Here is a 21,077-nt window from a genome sequence, read left to right as displayed (position 1 = left end):
GAATCCACGCAGGAAAAAAGTGCCAACAATTTAAAAAGATGAAAACATAAATCTAATTTTAATTAAAAAAAAAAAAATCGAAAATTTAAACCAGAACACCAATTTTAACGCCTTTGAATTTGAAAAATAACGATCATACCTGCGCAATGTTAATGTCTTTATCTATGTTTTCATTGCCTAAACAGGCAGGTTAAAAGTTTTTTCATAAAGAAAAGAAATTTTATTTAGTAGTTTGCGTTTATAAAAAAAAAAATTCAATCTAAATTGATCTATTTTTTTTTCAAATGTGTATTCCTTGTTTATTCTATTCATTTGAAAGATTACAAATAAAACATCTCCAACGTAATATTAGAAAACAATACTAGTATACACAAGTTAAATTCATCCAAAGCATCAAATCGGCCGATTAAAAAAATTAGCATTTAAAAAAAAATTACTTTCACAATTTTAAAAGCATCCATGCAAGGAAGGCACAAGGTATTCAAAGCTGAAATAGTGAATTTTTATTTCAGGCCGTCTTCAAAGCAAAATAAATAATTTTTTTTAAAATTAAATGCAAAAATTTTAGTGCAATCGCTCATCCAATTTATTTATCGAGGTAAAAAAGTCAATGATAAATATGAGAAATTATTGTGATCAAAATGGATGTACAAATGCAAAATGTTAGTGCAATTGCTCATCCAGTTGCTTTATCGAGGTAAAAAAGTCGATGATAAATATGAGAAATTATTGTGATCAAAATGGATGTACATGTAGGCCCCTCAAGATTAACCACGTGCTGATATCCTGCATGGATTGTTGTCACGTGATTACTTCTATACGGTTTCTGTAGAGTTGGCTATGCTGCATGGCGCGGTGCAAAATGTAGAAAAATAACCTTTGTGTCATTCGCAGCTGTAGCATATTCAAACAATTTTATACTAGTTTAACATATTTTCAATTTTTTATTCACCATGCATTTCTACCACATCATATTATACGGAAAATCATGACGATTTCTTTTCGTATCTTCCATACTCCCAGGATGGGACTTTTTACTTCAACTCTAAATTATTAATTATCTGATGCAAAATGATAATTAAAATGAAAGATAATAACAACGATTATACTTAGTTTAATGCAAATTTAAAAAATATTTTATTCATGATTTTATGCATGTTACCATTCAAGAATCATTTTACTGAACTAAGGAAATAATAACATCTTATTTCCCCATGTGTACTTTCTAACACAAGCACAAATAGATCGGCCGATAATGACAGTTATGCATTTCCTCTAACTTACATTCCTGATACATATCACATATTTAGGAAACAGTAGTTTTTAGTTTCGATCCGAGGCGTTTGATGGATTAAGTGTATATGTACAAGTAGTTTCTACGTTTTCGGTAATCGTAAAGAGCTACTGCATTTTTTTTTCTATGAAAACTATGAAAATAATGCAAACTTTCATCAGTTACAATTACCAGGTACGTGTTTTAACAAAAATAAAAAAGGTAATTTAGCGGTTGAATTTGGATGGAATGTGTAAAATTCCAACGCCCTAACCATTAGGGTATTCAGAGAAAAAAAATACGAATATCTAGAAACCTTTTGGGATGTTTTGTAACAAATTATATATATCGTATTCTAACAACCACCTCTACGAGTATTGCATTAGAAATACTAATTCCCTACCGTCAAATGTATTCTGGTTACTACTAAAAATCGAACTAAATAACTACCAGCGACGTATATTTCATTCAGTCAAAAAGGCTATAGCCTACACATCATTTTCTAAAGAATAAAAATTTGGTTGAATAAAGGACCGGGTAGATAATAAATTACCTACTAATTTATTTTGTTACAACTGCCAGAAAAACATTCTTAGGAATCAGCATTTCCGATTATGTTTACAGTTTTGCTTTAATGACAAAACTATTTTTTAAGCTTGACATTTTTTAAGCCACAGATCAAGTGCAATTATATTTTGTTTGTATAGGAAAATTTAGTCAAAACAACAGGAGCAAATAATATGTGCAGGAAACGAAATTGATAACTTGATTTTTTATACTTGGTTACTGTAGTAGGAAATTCAACGTTTTTATCGAATTTTGATTATTCAGTATGGAAGTTTCTCACATTTTGTCTGAAAATTCTCGTGGGAAGTCTATTTTAAGGTCTTTCAAACCTCGCACTGTCATCAATTCTCACATTTTACTTCATGGTGTAATTCTCGTAAGAACGGAAAGACAGACAGACAGACAGCTAGACAGAAAGACAGAAGTACTGACTCAGAGGAAACCTACAGTCCCCTCTGGTTTCAGCGGTAGGGGACTAATAGAATCTCTCATTATCATAATCAAATCAAAAAAGAAAATTATATAATACTGTAAAATTGGAAAAATCTATTTTTGAATTTCGCAAATGGTCCGTTAAATTACAGAAAGTGAATTTTCAAATTTTATCTCGGATGAGTTTACAGTGTACGAGGGTTGTCCAAAAAGTTCGTGGACAATGACTTTTTTCAAAATAAATGGTTCTATATGCATCTATTGTATATCAAGTCGGTCAGCATTTGACTCGGTGATAAATTGTATTTGCTGTAAGAGACGAAATATTTGTTGAAACAAAACAAAATTATTGAAACATATTTAGTGTATTGATTGGAGATTGGTATATACGATTTTTCAACGTTGTGTACAAAATTGAAGACAATACAAAAATTTAAAAACACATATTATTTACTGAAAATGGAGATTTCTATTCATGACGTTGTTAAAAATCTAGCGCAGCGTCGGACTGGACTGTTCATTAAGATGACACTCGTAAATTTTTGTGCATCCGAATTTTTAAAATTAAAAAAAATTATAATATATTCTTAAAGATTATTGTTAGCACTTTGAATTGCATTGCGCCTTAAAAATGTATTGTGTGTCCATGAACATGTGTGAAGTCAAAATCCAATTGTTTGACGTTATAATGAAATTAGCTTATCGTCAAACTGGTTTGTGCGCACAATCTGTGATCTTTAGAACCCCGATTTTTACAAAAATATTAAGTTTTATCATTAAAAATTAAATCATTCTGACTTGGTTTTTCATTAGAAATATTTTGATATACAATAGATGCATATAGAACCATTTATTTTCACAAAAATGTCAATGTCCACGAACTTTTCGGACAACCCTCGTATTGTTCTTGCAAAATTCATTAAAAAATCCACACAAGTACACTTTGTGAAATCACGTGAGCAAAAATAAAGTATAGGAAAAATAAATCTAAGAAACGGTAAAATCACCATTATGTCTTCTTTAAAAACAGATGACCTTAAGTTATGAAAATCACATGACAAAAACGTACTATCCAATGGCAATGGCAGGCGGAAGACAGAACATCTACAGTGTTTATAAAAAGCTTGTTTTATTCCTGTGTCGGGAAGCTTCGTTATTTTGTCATTAACTGCTTCGAAGTTGGTGTCATATAGGTATAGTAAAGTTTGTTTTAATGTTACATTTGATCATAATGACCATCACATTCTTTTCTTTTTTTTATTACTTTCTGTAATATGTATATATTTTTTTTGTTTTAATAATATAATTAACGACGCAATTTTCAGAGGAGCATGATACTCTAGTTATGTTAAATTTATTTTTAGCCGCAAAAACCATATCAATTTATTTGTTGTTTCTCTCACAGAACAAGATACTTGAAAAATGAACACAGTTTCAAATGAATTTTTAAACCAATTTTAATGCTTACAATTCCTAACTAAGGCATCATCTCATGATCAGCAAAAATTTGAACATCATTTATTGATTAACAAACTAGATACAGAACAAAAAGTTCTTAAAAATGTAAACAAGGGTCGTGCCTTTTTTTTTCGTTTACGCGGGTAAGTTAAGGAAGCATATGTCATTTCTCGGGAAACTTAGACTTTTTGAAGAAAATTAAATTTGATAATTTACAAGAACAGCCGATAAACGTAAACTATTATTTATTACTCAAAGAGTGTCTTACGCAAGGACGTGCACCACCACCAGGGCATCACGAATCACTTCTATTGATAGCGAAAATTTCATTAATAAAACAGCTAACTGAACAAAATACCCCGCAATATAATAATTGTTTTGAGTAAATAATATAGTTAAAAACATCTTTTTTGTTTGAGTGAAAAATTTTCGAGAGGGACGTTAAACAACATACAATCAATCAATCTTTTTTGTTTGAAAATTGCTGCTAGCATCCCCCTCTCCTGCCAGTTAAACAATTATTCCACATATACGCTCGCAACCTTGCCCGATGTTTTGAAATTTATACATATGAACCGATATATTTCGTAAAACCATGCTTAAGTCGGGATTCTAGCAGCACTTTTCAAGAAGAGGCAAACTTTCCATCGGTACAAATCTTTTTTGAAATATCCAGCTTACTATTGTTATGTTGCATTATTTTAGTCAGGAATGACAGAGGAAAGGTTGACCGGGATATGTATGTAGCTGACTGTCTTCGAAAAGGAATATAATCTATGAATATAAATTAACTGAATTCCATATGAATTTCACAAAATATTCACGATATTTGCCCTGAAACTCCATTTTACGTATTTTTGTACATGCCGTCTTAGTCAAATTCTCTTTACACGACTTGCTCAATTCCCAAGTTACTTGCAGACATATGGTGTCAACGGTGGTTGATTTTGATCAAAATGACAGATACCGCATAACAAAATAAAAACATTTTATTAGCCGGGCTTATTGCTCAAAGAGCAATTGCCGGCTTATGTGATCCTGTTCAAGGCAGGATGTTGACCCCATAGTCGCCATTTTAAAGTTACGTGCAAGAATATAGTTCTTATTCTCAACCGCTTTTGAGATAATACAAACGCTAAATAAAGCAACAAAAATAAAACGAAGTTTTATCTATGTAAAATAAACATTAGTAGTAATGACTTTGAAAACTTCATAAGTCAAAGAACGTAGTTCATTAGCGTAAGGATTTTTGATAATCAGTGCTACAGTAGTTCTCTACACATACGAGGTAAAGCAGGAGAGGGAACCAGTCTGGCCTGTTTGTTTACATTCAGCTGCGGTACCAGATTAATTCTGATTCTGACAAAATCGGACCGTGGTATTAGGATTGAAAACTCACTGTCAGTGTCTTATCATTTATATTAATAGTTTTGAAATAATTTTTTCATCAGAATATAAACGTGATTCATGTAAGAAATCCATTCTACTCTGTAAATGAGCCCGGCTCTCTGTACTTCTGAGTACTTTGATTTTTGTTAATGTTTACACGTTTCTATTCATTTTCTAGAGTTAAATTACATTTCTAAATACCAATAGTACGAAAACCTGTGTTTTAAAATTGACGTCATCTCACCTACTATGACATTATAATGTTGCACTGAATTTGTCAAGGTAGAATATTTTGTATTCTTCCTTATTACTCCTGCGTATATATAGAAAATAAAATATTTATAACAAAATGAATTTCAGCAAATCACTAGAAAATATCTAATAGTATTTAACTTCTTTATTGAAATTTTCTGCTTTGAACGAACATATATAAGTATATATTAATCTTTGTAAACAAAACATGACACGGACCCTGTTAACATAACGAAGGTTTGGAGCTCTAATTATGTCTTGTATCTCGACAACTGAAATTAAGATTTTTGATGATCATTAGAAAGACCTTAGTTAATTATTTGTAATAATGGAAATAATAATTTTTTCATTTGAAACTGGGTCTTTGCCTCTTTAAAGCAAAACTGCAAACATAATCGGATAAAGATAAAATGTACGGATGGCTATAAATGCTTTTTGGCATTTGCAAAAAACTAAATGAATTTAAATGTACGATTAATATTAACTACACGCCCCTTTATTCAACCATTTTTTTTATTCCTGTTAAATGAAGTGTAGGCTACAGCCTTTTTGCCTATATACGCCACATGCACCGGATTAGATCTTTAAACAGTGTTATTAGCACTCCATTCTTATCAGACTTCAAGTCTTGTGTTAATTTAAGGGATAATTGTCTACTTCTTCTTTTTCATGATGTGATTAATCGATTGGCTTGCGTGTTGATTTGCATAAACCGCCGGTAAAATTACTCGCAAGCCAATCGATTGATCATCTTCATGAAATCGAAAAATCTGACAGTTATTCCTTATATCTACATGCTCTTGATTCCGCCATTCCACTTTCCACTTTTGTCTCTATTTGTCCCGCCCTTTTGATGAACCCGTACATTAATTCAGAAATAAAGTAAATTAACTATTTGTAATTTTTTCTCAGACAAAGACATTGGAAATGTAAGTATTTATATTTATTCCCATTATTTAAAGATTTATTTCAATTTCATCATTTACTGATACATTACAGAGGTATCCCAGAATGTCTGCACCAGGTGGCGCTTCCCTCCTAGTCATCTTGTTGACCGTCAGTGTTGTTGTGAAAGGTAAAACAAACCTCTTACTTTGTTTGTTTGTTGTTGTTGTTTTATTTTTTGGTGGGGGATGCAATTCTTCGTTCAACCTTATCCATTGTGTGCACAGTCAAAATATAATGAGCCACATTCTGAATTACTACATAAAATATTTGAGAATTTAATGTCTTATCCGACACCTGACTAATTCGTCACACAATGAATTTTGACTTTTATTTATTTCCAGTTTTACTCTCTTGATTGTCATTACACTCTGTAATCCGATACCTTGTCTATTCCGACACAAATTGGACAAATTTCAATGTTTTAGACGTAGGATGTTATAATCGTACAACGGGTAAACTTTTATCTAGCCTCAAGACCATAAACGGAGAACAGACATAAACCAAAATTTCAGGTTATTGCTAAAATGTTGATTATCAAACCAAATTTTTTCCAATGTGTTTGTATAGTGAAATTTATTACAAATGTGGAAGATTTTAAAATCAAGCAATAACACTATTCAAGATGTTGAAAATTTAGTGCCAAGTCTTTTTTTTCTCAGCTTATATTGTTTGGTGAAATCCTAGCAACTTATTTAATAAATGTTACGAATCCGCTTCCGCTTCTAAAACATCTAACAACATCCCATTCGGGGTCACTTCATAACGACCTTTTCATTTGCAAATGATATTGTTCTTTCCGAACTGCTGTCTGGTAGATTGGATGTATTCTACATTATCTTATCTAATTTAAAAGCGGTATCGGATTTGGAACATTTCATTTTAATTATATTTGAAATCTTAGGTCATGGATTTTTAAATACGTTAGAAAATATTGATTACATTTTTTACACAAAATAGGACAGCGACGTGAAAAATATAGAACAAATATTTCAAAACTGTGTTATATATTCATTACATTTCTTAAAACAAAATAAGACAACAGAAGACGTGAAAAATATAGGACAACTATTTCAAAACTGTCTTATATATTGATTACATTTCTTAAAAAAAATAAGACAGCGACGTGAAAAATATAGGACAAATATTTCAAACTGTGTTTTCAATTTTGAAAATAACAATTTGTATATAATCTGTATTTTTAGAAATACCAATTTGTACTTGGTTACGTTATATTAATCATGAAGATCTTGATTTGTGATTGTAGGTCATAGTGGTCCCCATCTTATTATCATTTAATTATAAAAACCAGGAATGGAGTTAATTATTAGTGTTGTCTTTCATTACCCAGTGATAGATGCACAGGGCTGTCAAGATATAACGACATGTGGCACAAACTACGGTCCTGCTCTAGCATCAGCAGGACAAGACAAGGACAAAATATGCAAGTAAGTTCATGTTGTCTCAAGGTGATCTATTTAATATCACATAGAAAAAAAATGTCCCAAGAAATGGTTTTAATCATTGTGTGGATTAAGTTGCTGTTGTTGGTAAATTCGTGGAAATTGGATAATGTGCAAGTAACTCTCAACTGAGATAGTTCTAGTATGATTTCCGGTACTGACTGGAGTTAACGTTTACAGGAAAGAGGAAATATAAACCTCGACAAGGAAATACTGATATCGCAGAAAGTTAAACTTTATTTAGCTTTTTTGACCATTAAACTGACGTGTAACTCGTTAAGCCAGTCATCTTTCCTTTTTAAAACATGTGCTCTTAGAAATGTCAAACTGATTTCTCTGAGAGCCACTGAAAAGAAATATGGTGGTGAGACTAATGAAATAAAAGATGCCCCCAGAAAGGCATTGTCTTAGACAGAATGTTCTACAATATTAACAGGTCTTTAGCTCACCTGAGCTAAAAGTTTAAGTGAACTTTTCTGATTACATTTTGTCTATAATCCGTCTGTCTGTAAATTTTCAGTATTTTCCACTTCTTCTTGAGAACCACTGGGCAATTTCAAACTTGCCTCAAAGCATCCTTGGGTAAAGGGGGTTCAAGTTTGCTCAAATGAAGGACTCCGCCCTCTTTTAAGGGGCCATAATTAAGAATTAGTAAAAAAAATTATCGGCGTGTTTGATAAATCTCCACATGAACCTCTAGTTTGGGAAAGATGATACTAATGTGAAAGCATCCTCAGTTAGTGTAGATTCACGTTTGTTCAAAGCATGACCCCCAGGGGTAGGTTGGGGCAACAATGTAAATCAAAGTTGTTCTTTAAAGGAATATATAGGAGAAATCTTTAAACAATCTTCTTCTGAACAACATAGTCATGATTGGTAATATTTATACACCATCACGCCCCTCTGAACAGACCGTGTGTATCAGCGAACTAGGTTGAACCGTGGTCTCCTCTTCTTATGACAGAAAGGGATCTGAACGAAGAAAGATAAAGATATAATGAACAGAATTCAATATTAAAGTCCATAAAACAATACAAAAAGGAGCAGAGCAAACACGGACCTCCGATACATCAGAGGTGGGATCAGGTGCCATTGAGGAGTGAGCAGTGAGCATCACCTTCTACATCTGCATGATCGATTCTCTTTTTTTACTATCTATGCTATAGGGCCGCCAATGTCTACCTGACTTGTCTAGAAGCCGCCGCAAAGAAATGTAGTGTTGATGTCGACAACACAGTGGAACCCGCGAGAAAGGCCTTGTCGCAGGCAGGGTGTTGTGAGTATCATTCGATTTTTCATTAACAATTTAAATCTCTAAACAAAAATGATAAAGTTTAACATATGCATTTTGTCATTTTTTCAAAAAACAAAATAAAAATTCTTTAAAAACCAATTTTAGTAAATAAAAAACAATAGCTCATGTTCAGTAAATTGATCATTGTTTTTAAAATTAATTATACAGCTATTATTTAATAATTTTGTCAATGATATGTTTTTTCAATTTATTTTTAGCTGGTTCCGGTGCACCTGTCCTTAGTTTCGTTGCCAAGGTGTTGGGAGTTGTCATTTCCGGATCATTTTAAACTGATAAAAATAAAGGAAACAAAGCTAAAAAAAAAATCAGATCGCTTGTTCAAATGAAAGACTAGCTTATAAGAAAAATCAAAAAAGATTTTTTTTTTAGCCTAAATGCCTTTATTTAAACTGTTTGTACGAAAGTTAAGAGTCCTGAGTGTTTGAGTGAATACCTTTTTCATTAAAAAAAAAAAAACTGTTAATATTTTTGTGTACTTTCAATAACTGTAAATCTGAAGGATGAGACAAGGAAGACTTTACTAGTCTGATTTTCTTTTTTTTATTTTGCTGTCAAAGTATAAATACCATTAAACACTTTTCAAACTTTTGTCTTAAGTTTCTTTTCGATGATGCAAATAACAGTTTAGGAAGCTCTAAACACTGATAAAAGTGGGGGTTTTTTTTAATTTGGAGAAAAATATATCATATCAAGGTATAGATATTTAGACTATTTGGTTCATTTTCAACATATGCTACCTGTATTATATAGACAGTAAAATGTTCAAAGACAATGGACTGTTTGTGAACAGGAATCACTGTTGTTTACTGACATTGGGTAATTTAATTGAGATAATGAATACAATTACTTCTTCTTGGCTTAGTATAATGTTTTGCATTTTAATTCAACATAATTTGCGTAATTAATTGTTAACAACTTCTTTTTCTATCCTACATCAAAGGGCAGATCACTCTAACCGCACAAAACTACCATACAAACAGCGCTCTTTGGTGTGCAGTGTTTAGAGCTTCCTTAAGGACCATCCATGGGGTCACAGGTTACCTTTTACCTGCATTAAAGATGGTGTACATGGTAAAACAAAATCTGTACAACGATTTATTACGAAAATCTTAATTTGAAAGTAATTTCACTATGTCAAAACGCTTTTTCTTGTATCGTACGGCTTTATTAAGTCAATTCTGACAGTTTCTGAAAAGAGAATGTCCTCTTCTGTACAACAGATTCATGATCCAACCAATGAACGACCTAGATTCTTAATTCATTCACAATTGATAATGGTAACGATAATGATATTGAATCTAGTACTTCAACAAATATAAAATTATTTTGTGTAACATTTCACGATAAAAATATATATTTATAAATGTCATAACCCCTCGTGAAACCGTAACTTTTGATTTTTTGTATATTGTCTTGATTCTCACGAGATACATGAACATTATAAAGGTGTACAAAAATACATGGTTATCATGCACCTGCTTGTGTGGCTGAGTGAAATGACCAATGAACTTGGTATAGCCGTAACTTTTATACCTTTGAAGGAATGCTTTAATTGATACCAGAATACTAAGACATATTAAAGGTGTAGACAAGGTAACATGGTCATAATGTACGTGAAAATAAGTAAAAGTACGAAAAAGCTTGATTAAGACGCGTAAATAAAGACAGAGATGATATGGAAATTAGTGAAATCACGTGCATACACTCAAACCTGAATATCTTATGCTATTTCTGCTATACATGCACATGTTTGTGCATTATTATACCCGTAAAAACTTTGAACTAGTATAAAGCTATGAAACAAAGTTTCCCCTGATAAATTAAGTTTATAGGAAATATAGCACCAAATACCAGTTATGCCCAACGTATGGGGTGTTGGGAAGATTTATAACGGTGTCTGTTACAATTAGAAATCTTTTGTGTAATAGTAGTGCTCTAAAACATTGCTATCGGAGATGTGTAAATACTAAAACAAAATCAAGAAGATTTAAGTTCAGGGTTTATATAGGGTTACAACAAAGGCAGAGCCACCGAGGAAATATGGCAACATTTAAAAGAAATACGGTGGAAATGGCTTACAGTAGTAGATAAAGTCGTTGGAGGATAAAGTATCGGAAACATATTTTTAACGCTATAAGAACTAAAATCTAAACACCAGCCTTTTGAAAGTTCGGTTGAAATTTGACAGTGGTTCTGTAAAAGAAGTAAAACAAGAGGCCCAAGAGCCACATCGCTCACCTGAGCACTGTGGCTAGGAAAAAGTAGGAATTGGTATATTATTGAAAAGTTCAAATTCAAAAGTAGTCCCATCACCAGTCATGGCTTTGATATTCTTAAGAATATTAATTTTTAAAGAATTTGCCTATATACATCTATGAAAAACTTTGATCAGCCTTTGTGGTCCCGCCCTACCCTTGGGGTCATGATTTCAACGAACTTGAATCTTCACTAGCTGAGGATGCTTCCATATAAATACGATCAATTATGGCTTTGTTATTCTTGAGAAGAAGATTTTGAAAGAATTTTCCTAAATATTTTGTTTCCTGCACTTATTATGAACCCCTATTGCTTTCGATGAGATTTTCTGATACAGGCTTAATACTAATAACACTTGAACTTTGGCTTTAAAAATGTCAGCTATTGAAATAGATTTATCTTAAATATAAAGCAAAACTGTGGCTTAAAAAATTTTAAGCTAAGGAATAGTTTTGTCCTTAAAGGGACATGGACACAGTTTCAGCTGATTTTTTTAAAGCAATTTTAATGCTTACCATTCCTAACAAAGGCATCATTTAATGATCAGCAAAAACTTGAACATCATTCATTGATTTACAAACTACATACAGAACTTAAAGTTCTTAAAAATGTAAACAAGGCTCGTGCCTTGTTTTTGTTTACATATAGAAAATAAAAAATTAAAAAATGAAATTCAGCAAATCACTAGAAAGTGTCTAATTGTATTCAACTTCTTTATTGAAATTTTCTGCTTTAAACGAACATATATTAGTATATTAATCTTTGTAAACAAAACATGACACGGACCCTGTTTACATATCGAAGGTTTGGAGCTCAATTCTGTCTTGTATCTCGACAACTGAAGTTAAGATTTTTAATGATCATTAGAAAAGCCTTAGCTAGATATTTGTAATAATGGAAAAATTTATTTGAAAATATTTATGAAACTGTGTCTATGCCCCTTTAAATAAAAACTGCAAACATAATCGGATAAAGATAAAAAGTACAGATTGCTATGAATGCTTTTCGACATTGCAAAAAAAAAAATAAATTTAAAGGTACGATTAATATTAACTACACGGCCCTTTATTCAACCAAATTTTTATTCCTGATAAAATGGAGTGGAGGCTACAGCCTTTTTGCCTATATACGCCACATGCTCCGGAAAAGATCTTTAAACAGTGTTATTCGCACTCATTCTTATGAAGTATATGAGACTTCAAGTCTTTTGTTAATTTAAGGGATAGTTGTATACTTCTTCTTTTTCATGATGTGATTAATCGATTGGCTTGCGTGATAATTTGCATAAACCGCCGGTAAAATTATTCGCAAGCCAATCGATTGATCATCTTCATGAAATCGAAAAATCTGACAGTTATTCCTTACCTACATGCTCTTGTTTCCGCCATTCCACTTGCTACAAGCCCCGCTTTTTGTCTCTATTTGTCCCGCCCTTTTGATGAACCAGTACATTAATTCAGAAATAAAGTAAATTAACTATTTGTAATTTTATCTCAGACAAAGACATTGAAAATGTAAGTATTTATATTTATTCCCATTATTTAAAGATTTATTTCTTATTCACTATTAAATGATAGATTACATAGGTATACCAGAATGTCTGCACCAGGTGGCGCTTCCCTCCTTGTCGTCTTGTTGATTGTCAGTGTTGTTGTGAAAGGTAAAACAAACATCTTACTTTGTTTGTTTGTTTGTTTTTTTTAATTATTTTTGTTTTATTTTATTTTTTGGGCGGGCGGGGATGAAATTCTTTGTTCAACAACCTTATCCATTGTGTGCACAGTCAAAATAAAATGAGCCACATTCTGAATTGCTACATAAATGATTTGATTATTCAATGTCTAATCCGACACCTGACTAATTCGTCACACAATGAATTCTGACTGTTTTATTTATTTCCAATTTTACTCTACTGGTTGTCATTACACTCTGTAATCCGATACCTTGTCTATTCCGACACAAATTGGACAAATTTCAATGTTTTTAGAAGTAGGATGTTATAATCTTGCAACGAGTAAACTTTTATCTAGCCTCAGGACAATAAACAGAGAACAGGCGTGAACGAAAATTTCAGGTTATTGCTATAAATGTTGATAATCAAACCAATTTTTTTTCCAATGTGTTTGTAAAGAAATTTTATACAAATGTGGAAGATTTAACTCAAACAAATAACTATACCCAAGATGTTGAAAATTGTGTCCCAAATCTTTTTTTTTTTTCAGCTTATTGCCTGGTCATAACAAGTGCCAGAATGAAATCTTAGCAATTAAATTAAAATTAGACGTTAAGAATCCGCTACAGAAACATCTAACAACATCCCATTCGGGGTCACTTCAAAACGACCTTTTCATTAGCCAACGAAATCGTTCTTTCCGAACTCCTGTTTGGTAGGCCTAGCTCGGAGGTATTTTCCATTATCTTTATCTAATGTAAAAGAGGTATCGGATTCGGAACATTTAATTTTACTGAGAAATCCTAGGTCATGAATTTTTAAATACGGTAGAGAATTTTATACAAAATAAGACAGTTGCGTGCCAAATAGGACAAATATTTCAAAACTGTGTATTTCCTCATTCTTTTTTTTATATGAAACATTCAAAATTGATTAAAACATGTTTAAGTTCATTTTTGAAAATAACAATTTATATTTAATCATTATAAGAATATTTATTAAAAATACCAATTTGTACTTGGTTATTATATTCGTGAAGTTTTGGGTTTGTAATTGTAGGTATTGGTGGTCCAAATCTTATTATTATTATTAATACATATTATAAAATAACAAGGATTGAGTGTAATTATTTATGTAGAAAATGTCCTTTATTATCCAGCGATAGAAGCACAGGGTTGTCAAAATATAACGACATGTGCCACAAACTATATTTCCGCTAAATCATCAGCCGGACAAGACAAGGACAAATTATGCAAGTAAGTTCATGTTGTCTCAATTAAGGTGATCTATTTAATATCACAAAGAAAAAAAATGTCCCAAGAAATGGTTTTAGTCATTGTATGGATTAAGTTGCTGTTGTTGATAAATTCGTTGAAATTGGATAATGTGCAAGTAACTCTCAACTGAGATAGTTCTAGTATGATTTCCGGTACTGATTGGAGTTAACGTTTACAGGAAAGAGGAAATATAAACCTCGACAAGGAAATACTGATATGGCAGAAAGTTAAACTTTATTTAGCATTTTGTTGACCATTTCATTCTACACAACGCCTATATTTCGAAAGTAAAACTGTCAAGTTTGTTTTTAACTGACGTGTAACTCGTTAAACCAGTCATCTTTCCTTTTTAAAACATGTGCTGTTATAGAAATATCAAACTGATTTGTCTGAGAGTCACTGTAAAAATGTGGTGGTGAGACCAATTAAATAAAAGATGCCCCCAGAAATGCATTGTCTTACATAAAATGTTCTACAATATTAACAGGTATTTAGCTCACCTGAGCTGAAAGTTTAAGTGAACTTTTCTGATTACATTTTGTCTATAATCCGTCTGTCCATCCTTCCGTCTGTCTGTAAACTTTTTTAACATTTTCCACTTCTTCTTGAGAACCACTGGGCAATTTCAAACGAACTTGCCTCAAAGCATCCTTGGGTAAAGGGGGTTCAAGTTTGCTCAAATGAAGGACTCCGCCCTCTTTTAAGGGGCCATAATTAAGAATTAGTAAAAGATTATCGGCGTGTTTGATAAATTTCCACATGTACCTCTAGGGAAAGATGATACTAATGTGTAAGCATCCTCAGTTAGTGTAGATTCACCTTTGTTCAAAGCATGAATCCCAGGGGTAGGTTGGGGCAACAATGTAGATCAAAGTTGTTCTTTAAAGGAATATATAGGAGAAATCTTTAAACAATCTTCTTCTGAACAACATAGCCATGATTGGTCATATTTATACGCCATCACGCCCTTCTGAACAGACCGTGTGTGTCAGCGAACTGGGTTGAACCGTGGTCTCCTCTTCTTATGAAAGAAAGGGATCTGAACGAAGAAAGATAAAGATATGATGAACAGAATTCAATATTAAAGTCCATAAAACAATACAAAAAGGAGCATAGCAAACACGGACCTCCGATACATCAGAGGTGGGAATCAGGTTGAAACAGGGTGCCATTGAAAATTTTTATCAATTGGAAGTGAGGAGTGAGCAATGAGCATCTTCAATATTTTACTTTATTTATACATTGCATGATCGATTCTCTTTTTTTTTTCTGGGTATGCTATAGGGCCGTATATAAAATATACAATGTCTTTTTATTAGCCTGACTTGTCTATTAAGTCCGCCGCAAAGAAATGTGGTGTTGATGTCGACAATGATCGACAGTGGTCTAACCCGCGAGAAAGGCCTTGTCGCAGGCAGGGTGTTGTGAGTATCATTCGATTTTTCATGAACAATTTAAATCTCCAAACAAAAAATGATAAAGTTTAACATATGCAATTTGTCATTTTTTCAAAAAAAACAAAATAAGAATTCTTTAAAAACCAATTTTAATGAATAAAATACATTAGTTCATGTTCAGTAAATTGATCATTGTTTTTAAAATCAATTATAAAGTTATTATTTAATAATTGTGTCAATGATATGTTTTTTTTTCAATTTATTTTTAGCCGGTTCTGGTGCACCTGTCCTTAGTTTCGTTGCCATGGTGTTGGGAGTTGTCATTTCCGGATCATTTTAAACTGATAAAAATAAAGGAAACAAAGCTAAAAAAAAATCAGATCGCTTGTTCAAATGAAAGACTGGCTTATAAGATTAATCAAAAAAGATTTTTTTTAGTCTAAATGTCTTTATTTAAACTTTTTGTATGAAAGTGAACAGTCCTGAGCGTTTGAGTGAATACCTTTTTTTCATTTTAAAAATCTTGTAAACATTACTGTGTACTTTCAATATCTATAAATCTAGTGGAAGAGACAATGAAGACTTTTCCAGTCTCCTTTTCTTTTTTATATTGTTCCAAAACTAGAAATACTATTAAACACCATTCAAACATCCCTCTTCAGTTTCTGTTCAAAGATAAAAATAACAGTTGAGGAACATCCAGGAGTTCAGGTGTGGTCACATGTTACTTTTACCTGCATTAAAGTTTGTGTACACAGTAAAACAACTTGTATACAGCGATTATTTACACAACTCTTCATTTGAACGTATTTCACTGGATGACAACCATTTTACTCGTACGGCTTTATTAAGTCGAATCTGACAGTCCCTGAAGAGAGAATGTTCCTCTTCTGTACAGATCGTAAACGACTTTCACAATCCAGCCAAAGAAATACATCGGTTCTTAATTTATTCACAACTGAAAAGTCACCAGCCACTACTTGCAACTAATATAGAATTGGAGTAACGTTTCACTATGCATACTTATAAATTGATAAAAATCTGTACATGTATTTATAAATTCAATAACCCCTCCTATAATCGTAACTTTTGATTCTTTGTAAATTGTTTTTATACTCAGGATATACATATCTGAGAAGTGTTGAAAAATACATGGTAATCATGAACGTGCGCGTGTGCAATGAGTGAAATTATCAATAAACTTGATATAGCCGTAACGTTTACATTTTTGTTGATATGCTTTGAATGATATTTAAATATAAAACACAACGAAACTAGTTCTAATTGTAACGAGGACCGTTACAGATGTTCCCCAAACGCTCCCCAACTCCCTTTTTGTGCCAATTTCCTTTAAAACTTTTTAAAATATGCTCAGTATCGCAAATTTCATAAAAGAATTTTTTAAAGCTACAATGATATCAACTTTTTGTCATTTAACGCATTGCATGCAAACGCACATGCATGCACATGCAAAGTGATCATGGCATGTTGTCTAAACTATTAACATGTCTTTATATTCCTAGAATCAATAAAAAATCATAAAAATATAAATGTTACCGTTTTTCAAATTTATTGTTTATTTTACGCTTTGTGCTTGCGCAAGTACATGCAAACACGTCCTCGCATTCAATTTTGATAGTAGTATCATGTAGGAATCCATTATACTTATTCATATTCTAAATTTCATCCTATTTTGTTGAGAAACAAGAAAGTTATAGGCATTTAAAGTTTCAGCCAATCAGATTGCAGCACATGTGGATTCACGTACTTTCATGATAATTCTTATACAGCATGCTGTAGATCTTCATAATGTATGACTATGTTCAAAATTTCAAAGGATTCTGACGTAAAACAAGAAAGATATTGAGAATTAAGTTTCAGCCAATCAAAGCAAAGTGCACGCGCATGCGCGTAAGATCTTGCTATTTTGACCATGTCATCTTGTTGATACCACTAATATATCCATGCATTGTGAGTTTCAAAAAATTCCATCAAGAAATAGAAAAGTTAAGGCTTCATCCATTGTATATTTTTAATTTCACATGTTGCACGTGCATGCTCTTCCCATCACACGTGCATGTACGAGCCTTCATGAACATTCTTATATGTCATGCTGTAGATCTTCATAATGTATGACTAAGTTCAAAATGTCAAATGAATATGACGTAAAACAAAAAATATATTCAGACTTACGTTTCAGCCAATCAGAGCGAAGCACACGTGCATGCGTGTGAGATCTTGCTATATTGACCATGTCATCTTGTTTATATTACTAATATATCCTTACATAATGAGTTTCAAAACATTTCATCAAAAAATAGAAAAGTTACTGCAATATACATCATATTAGTCATTTCACGTGTTGCACGTTCCAGCTCTTGCAAGCACGTGCGCGCAAAATGACCTTCGTTCGGCAACTCTACATAACATGCCTACTGACCCTAAATATATTTCACCTAAGTCGGATGTGTAGTTTACAAGATCACTCGTGGGCAAAATTTTCCCAGGAAGAAAAATAATAATAACTAGATGAGGTCTTGTTGCTGGTGCAACAAGCAGGTCTTCAGACCGACTTCTCTTTTGCATTCTGGTCTGCGTCATCCCATGAAATAGATTTCATAAGTTTTTTTTCGTTTACGTTCATTTACAGTAGTTTCTCAACACATATCGTGATTGTTCCAGGTTTTTCACAAAATATCTCCAAATATAGCTTTTAAAAATCGGCAAAATCTTCCACACATGTTATAAAAGAGTGAAAAGTAATTTGCAACTGAAAAAAGACAAAAAAAAAAGAAAAAATTGGGGAACGCCCCGAGCGGGATAAAGACAAAGTTTGGTTAGGTCATATCTTTGCAATAAACGCACGCATGAAAAAATGAAAACATATGTAGATATCTTTGAAGACGCTCTATAAACCCTGTAAATCCGAAAGAAAAATATTGAAAAAGAAAAAAGTTGAAAAATGTTTTTATTCACTTCCGTTTGCGACCGGAAGTAGGAACGACAAAAAATGAAGGACGTTCGGCACATCTACATGTGATGTTCTTCAATGTCCATGATTTTCAATGTCATATCTTTAGCCGTTTTCGAGAAAAGTAGGGTACAAAAATCCATTTAAAAAATACAAATTTCCCCAAAAATCGCAAATGGAAGCAAATTTTGAAAAAAATGAAAAACACGTCTGGAGATATTAACGTGATGCATCTTTCCTGTAAAAATCTTCGAAATCCGTATAGTCACAGCTGAGATATCGCCGTAACTATGAAAAAAAGAATAATAATAATAATAGGAAACCGACGAATAACAATAAGGTCTTCCGAAGGAAGTCGGAAGACCTTAATAATAAGAAACAGAGTAAAAACAATATGTTTCCCAACTCCGTTTGGGGAACATAATAATAGACAAGGTAATATGATCAATACGAAGGATAAAAAAGTTTGATTTAGACATAAAGGTGGAGATGATGTGGAAATTAATATCACATGCATGCAATGAAATCTGAATATCTTTTGCTAATTCTGCTATATATGTATTATTATACCCGTAAATAGTTTAACTAGTACTAAACTATGAAACAGACATTTATTCTATACACTAAGTGTATAGGGAATAGGACACTAGGTAAAATGATCTCCGTTACAACTAGAGGTCGTTTTGTGCAACAGTGGTGTTCCAAATCGTTGCTAACGGAAATGTGTAAATGTGGAAAGCAAAATAAGACGATTTATGTATACACATCAGGGTTTTTATAGGGATACGAAAAAGGCAAAGTATCCCAAAAATTATGGCAATATTAAAAAGAAATATGTTGGAAATGACGTACGGAAGTAAAACACTAGTAAGTCGTACGAGGTTGATGTATTGAAAACATGTATTTTACATTGTAAGAATTGATATGTTAAACACCGGCCTTTGTGGTCAGTTTGTTGGAAATTTGACCAGTGATTCTGTCGAAGAAGTCAAAAGATGTTAAATGTTTAGACACGCTACAGGACAGAAGGACACCAGACATTCTTTGATGAGAGATCACTTGGCGCTTCGGTTAGTCGAGCTGAAAATGATATATAGGTTGTTTTGCGTTACAGAAAATGTCAAACCTTCTTGTATAAAAAAAGACAAGCAATTCATCTTAAATAATTTTTTATTGTTAGGAAAATGTGCATAAAAGCATGAATAGTATGAAAAGCTACATATGTAAAACTAAAATAAATCACAAAGAAAAAAAAATATGTAAATAAAACGTAGGTTATAGTCCATGTTAAAAATGACCAACGTTTAAAATACTAGATTATTGTTTGTTCATTTTTCGTCCAGGAACTTATCTGTCTCCTATCATCATCATTTGATGTTTAGTAATTTTTCCTCTTCAGATGCCTGTATTTTATTTAATTTTATTTATCAAAATACACTTTGTAGAATCTTGGTCATCTTTTTTAAGTCCAAAAATATAAATCTGTAAAGACTGATTTCAAGGATTAAGAAAATGAAAAAGAAAAAATAAAATCATAAAAGTGAATTCGTACAAATGTACACGAAAGTTGAATTTATGAAACAAAAATTCTTCATAAAAGCAAATAGAATATTAAGCTAAATCAGCAAAGATATAAACAATCTTAGATAAACATAAAATATGCACAATGAGGATGCAATGCGATTATTAAAATACTCAAATGACAAAAACATTGTTAAGTTGAATTCTATGTCCTGTGTATAACATGTACTGTTGAAAGATAGTCGAAGCTATGGAAGGTATAAAAACATATTTACAGCATTATCTTAAACATTCTATGAAAAATATCTATATCATTAAATCATGGTATTAAAAATACATAATTAGTAGGGATGTCAAAATATTAATATTCTTTAGTCGAACATGAGATTGCATTATTCGAACTATTATCGACTATTCGAAGCATTTTTTTAAAATCTCATCAATAGCGTATTTATAAAATAAACACCCTTTTCGTTAAAAAGTAACATCAAATGCCTGTACTGTGTGTTACGCACCGATATTCAGATTCTTAAGTTGGGATAAGATGTAGAAATGAAATAGATTTGCACCATCAAAATGTATGAATTTTCGTAAATCACATTCATAAAGTGGTATGTACATTTTTTCGTTTTAGTACACGTAAAGATTTGTGTCAGCAGTTTTTTTTAAAGCTTACATATTTAAAATAAATCGCAAAAGGGGAGGAGATAATTCTTGTAATAATTATCGCAGTTTCAACACTTCACGGGTATTCTGTGTTCCTATAGCGTAATTTAAACATTCTTAGAGGTAATAAATAAATTTATAATTGGTACAAGTGCAATTAATAATTTTCAAAATCCAGTAAAACGCTGCATAATTTACTAGTCTACAATAACAAAAAGGCCAA

At 31.9% G+C, this 21,077-nt stretch overlaps 1 protein-coding gene across 3 annotated transcripts; it reads left to right on the top strand.

Moving 5' to 3' along the window:
• Positions 1–3,397: 3,397 nt before the first annotated feature.
• On the top strand, positions 3,398–16,072 carry LOC134247380 (uncharacterized). 3 transcript variants are annotated; one of them, XM_062729757.1, is made up of 5 exons: positions 3,398–3,465; positions 6,371–6,446; positions 7,668–7,764; positions 8,946–9,055; positions 15,966–16,072. In XM_062729757.1, the coding sequence occupies exons 2-5, from the start codon at positions 6,383–6,385 to the stop codon at positions 16,034–16,036; spliced, it is 342 nt and encodes a 113-aa protein (XP_062585741.1). In that variant the 5' UTR covers positions 3,398–3,465; positions 6,371–6,382; the 3' UTR covers positions 16,037–16,072. The 3 variants fall into 3 exon arrangements, with proteins under 3 accessions (XP_062585741.1, XP_062585740.1, XP_062585739.1); XM_062729756.1 differs by lacking the exon at positions 15,966–16,072 and adding an exon at positions 9,292–9,422 and having other exon boundaries at positions 3,414–3,465; positions 6,364–6,446; XM_062729755.1 differs by having other exon boundaries at positions 3,416–3,465; positions 6,364–6,446.
• The last annotated feature ends 5,005 nt before the right edge of the window (positions 16,073–21,077 follow it).

Source organism: Saccostrea cucullata, unplaced genomic scaffold (genome assembly GCF_032062105.1).
Source record: "Saccostrea cucullata isolate Sc308-1 unplaced genomic scaffold, CSIRO_AGI_Scuc_v1 ctg3609, whole genome shotgun sequence".
NCBI classification, from domain to species: Eukaryota; Metazoa; Mollusca; class Bivalvia; order Ostreida; family Ostreidae; genus Saccostrea; species Saccostrea cuccullata.
The sequence above is the reverse complement of the archived record's forward strand: the minus strand, read 5'-3'. Positions and strand labels throughout refer to the sequence as shown.

Bases quoted from the DNA above. Each gene is read 5' to 3' on its own strand.
- LOC134247380 (XM_062729757.1), top strand. From the start codon at position 6,383: ATGTCTGCACCAGGTGGCGCTTCCCTCCTAGTCATCTTGTTGACCGTC. The intron at 6,447-7,667 runs GTAAAACAAACC...TTCATTACCCAG, and splicing joins CGTCAGTGTTGTTGTGAAAG to TGATAGATGCACAGGGCTGT. The intron at 9,056-15,965 runs GTGAGTATCATT...ATTTATTTTTAG, and splicing joins CTTGTCGCAGGCAGGGTGTT to CCGGTTCTGGTGCACCTGTC.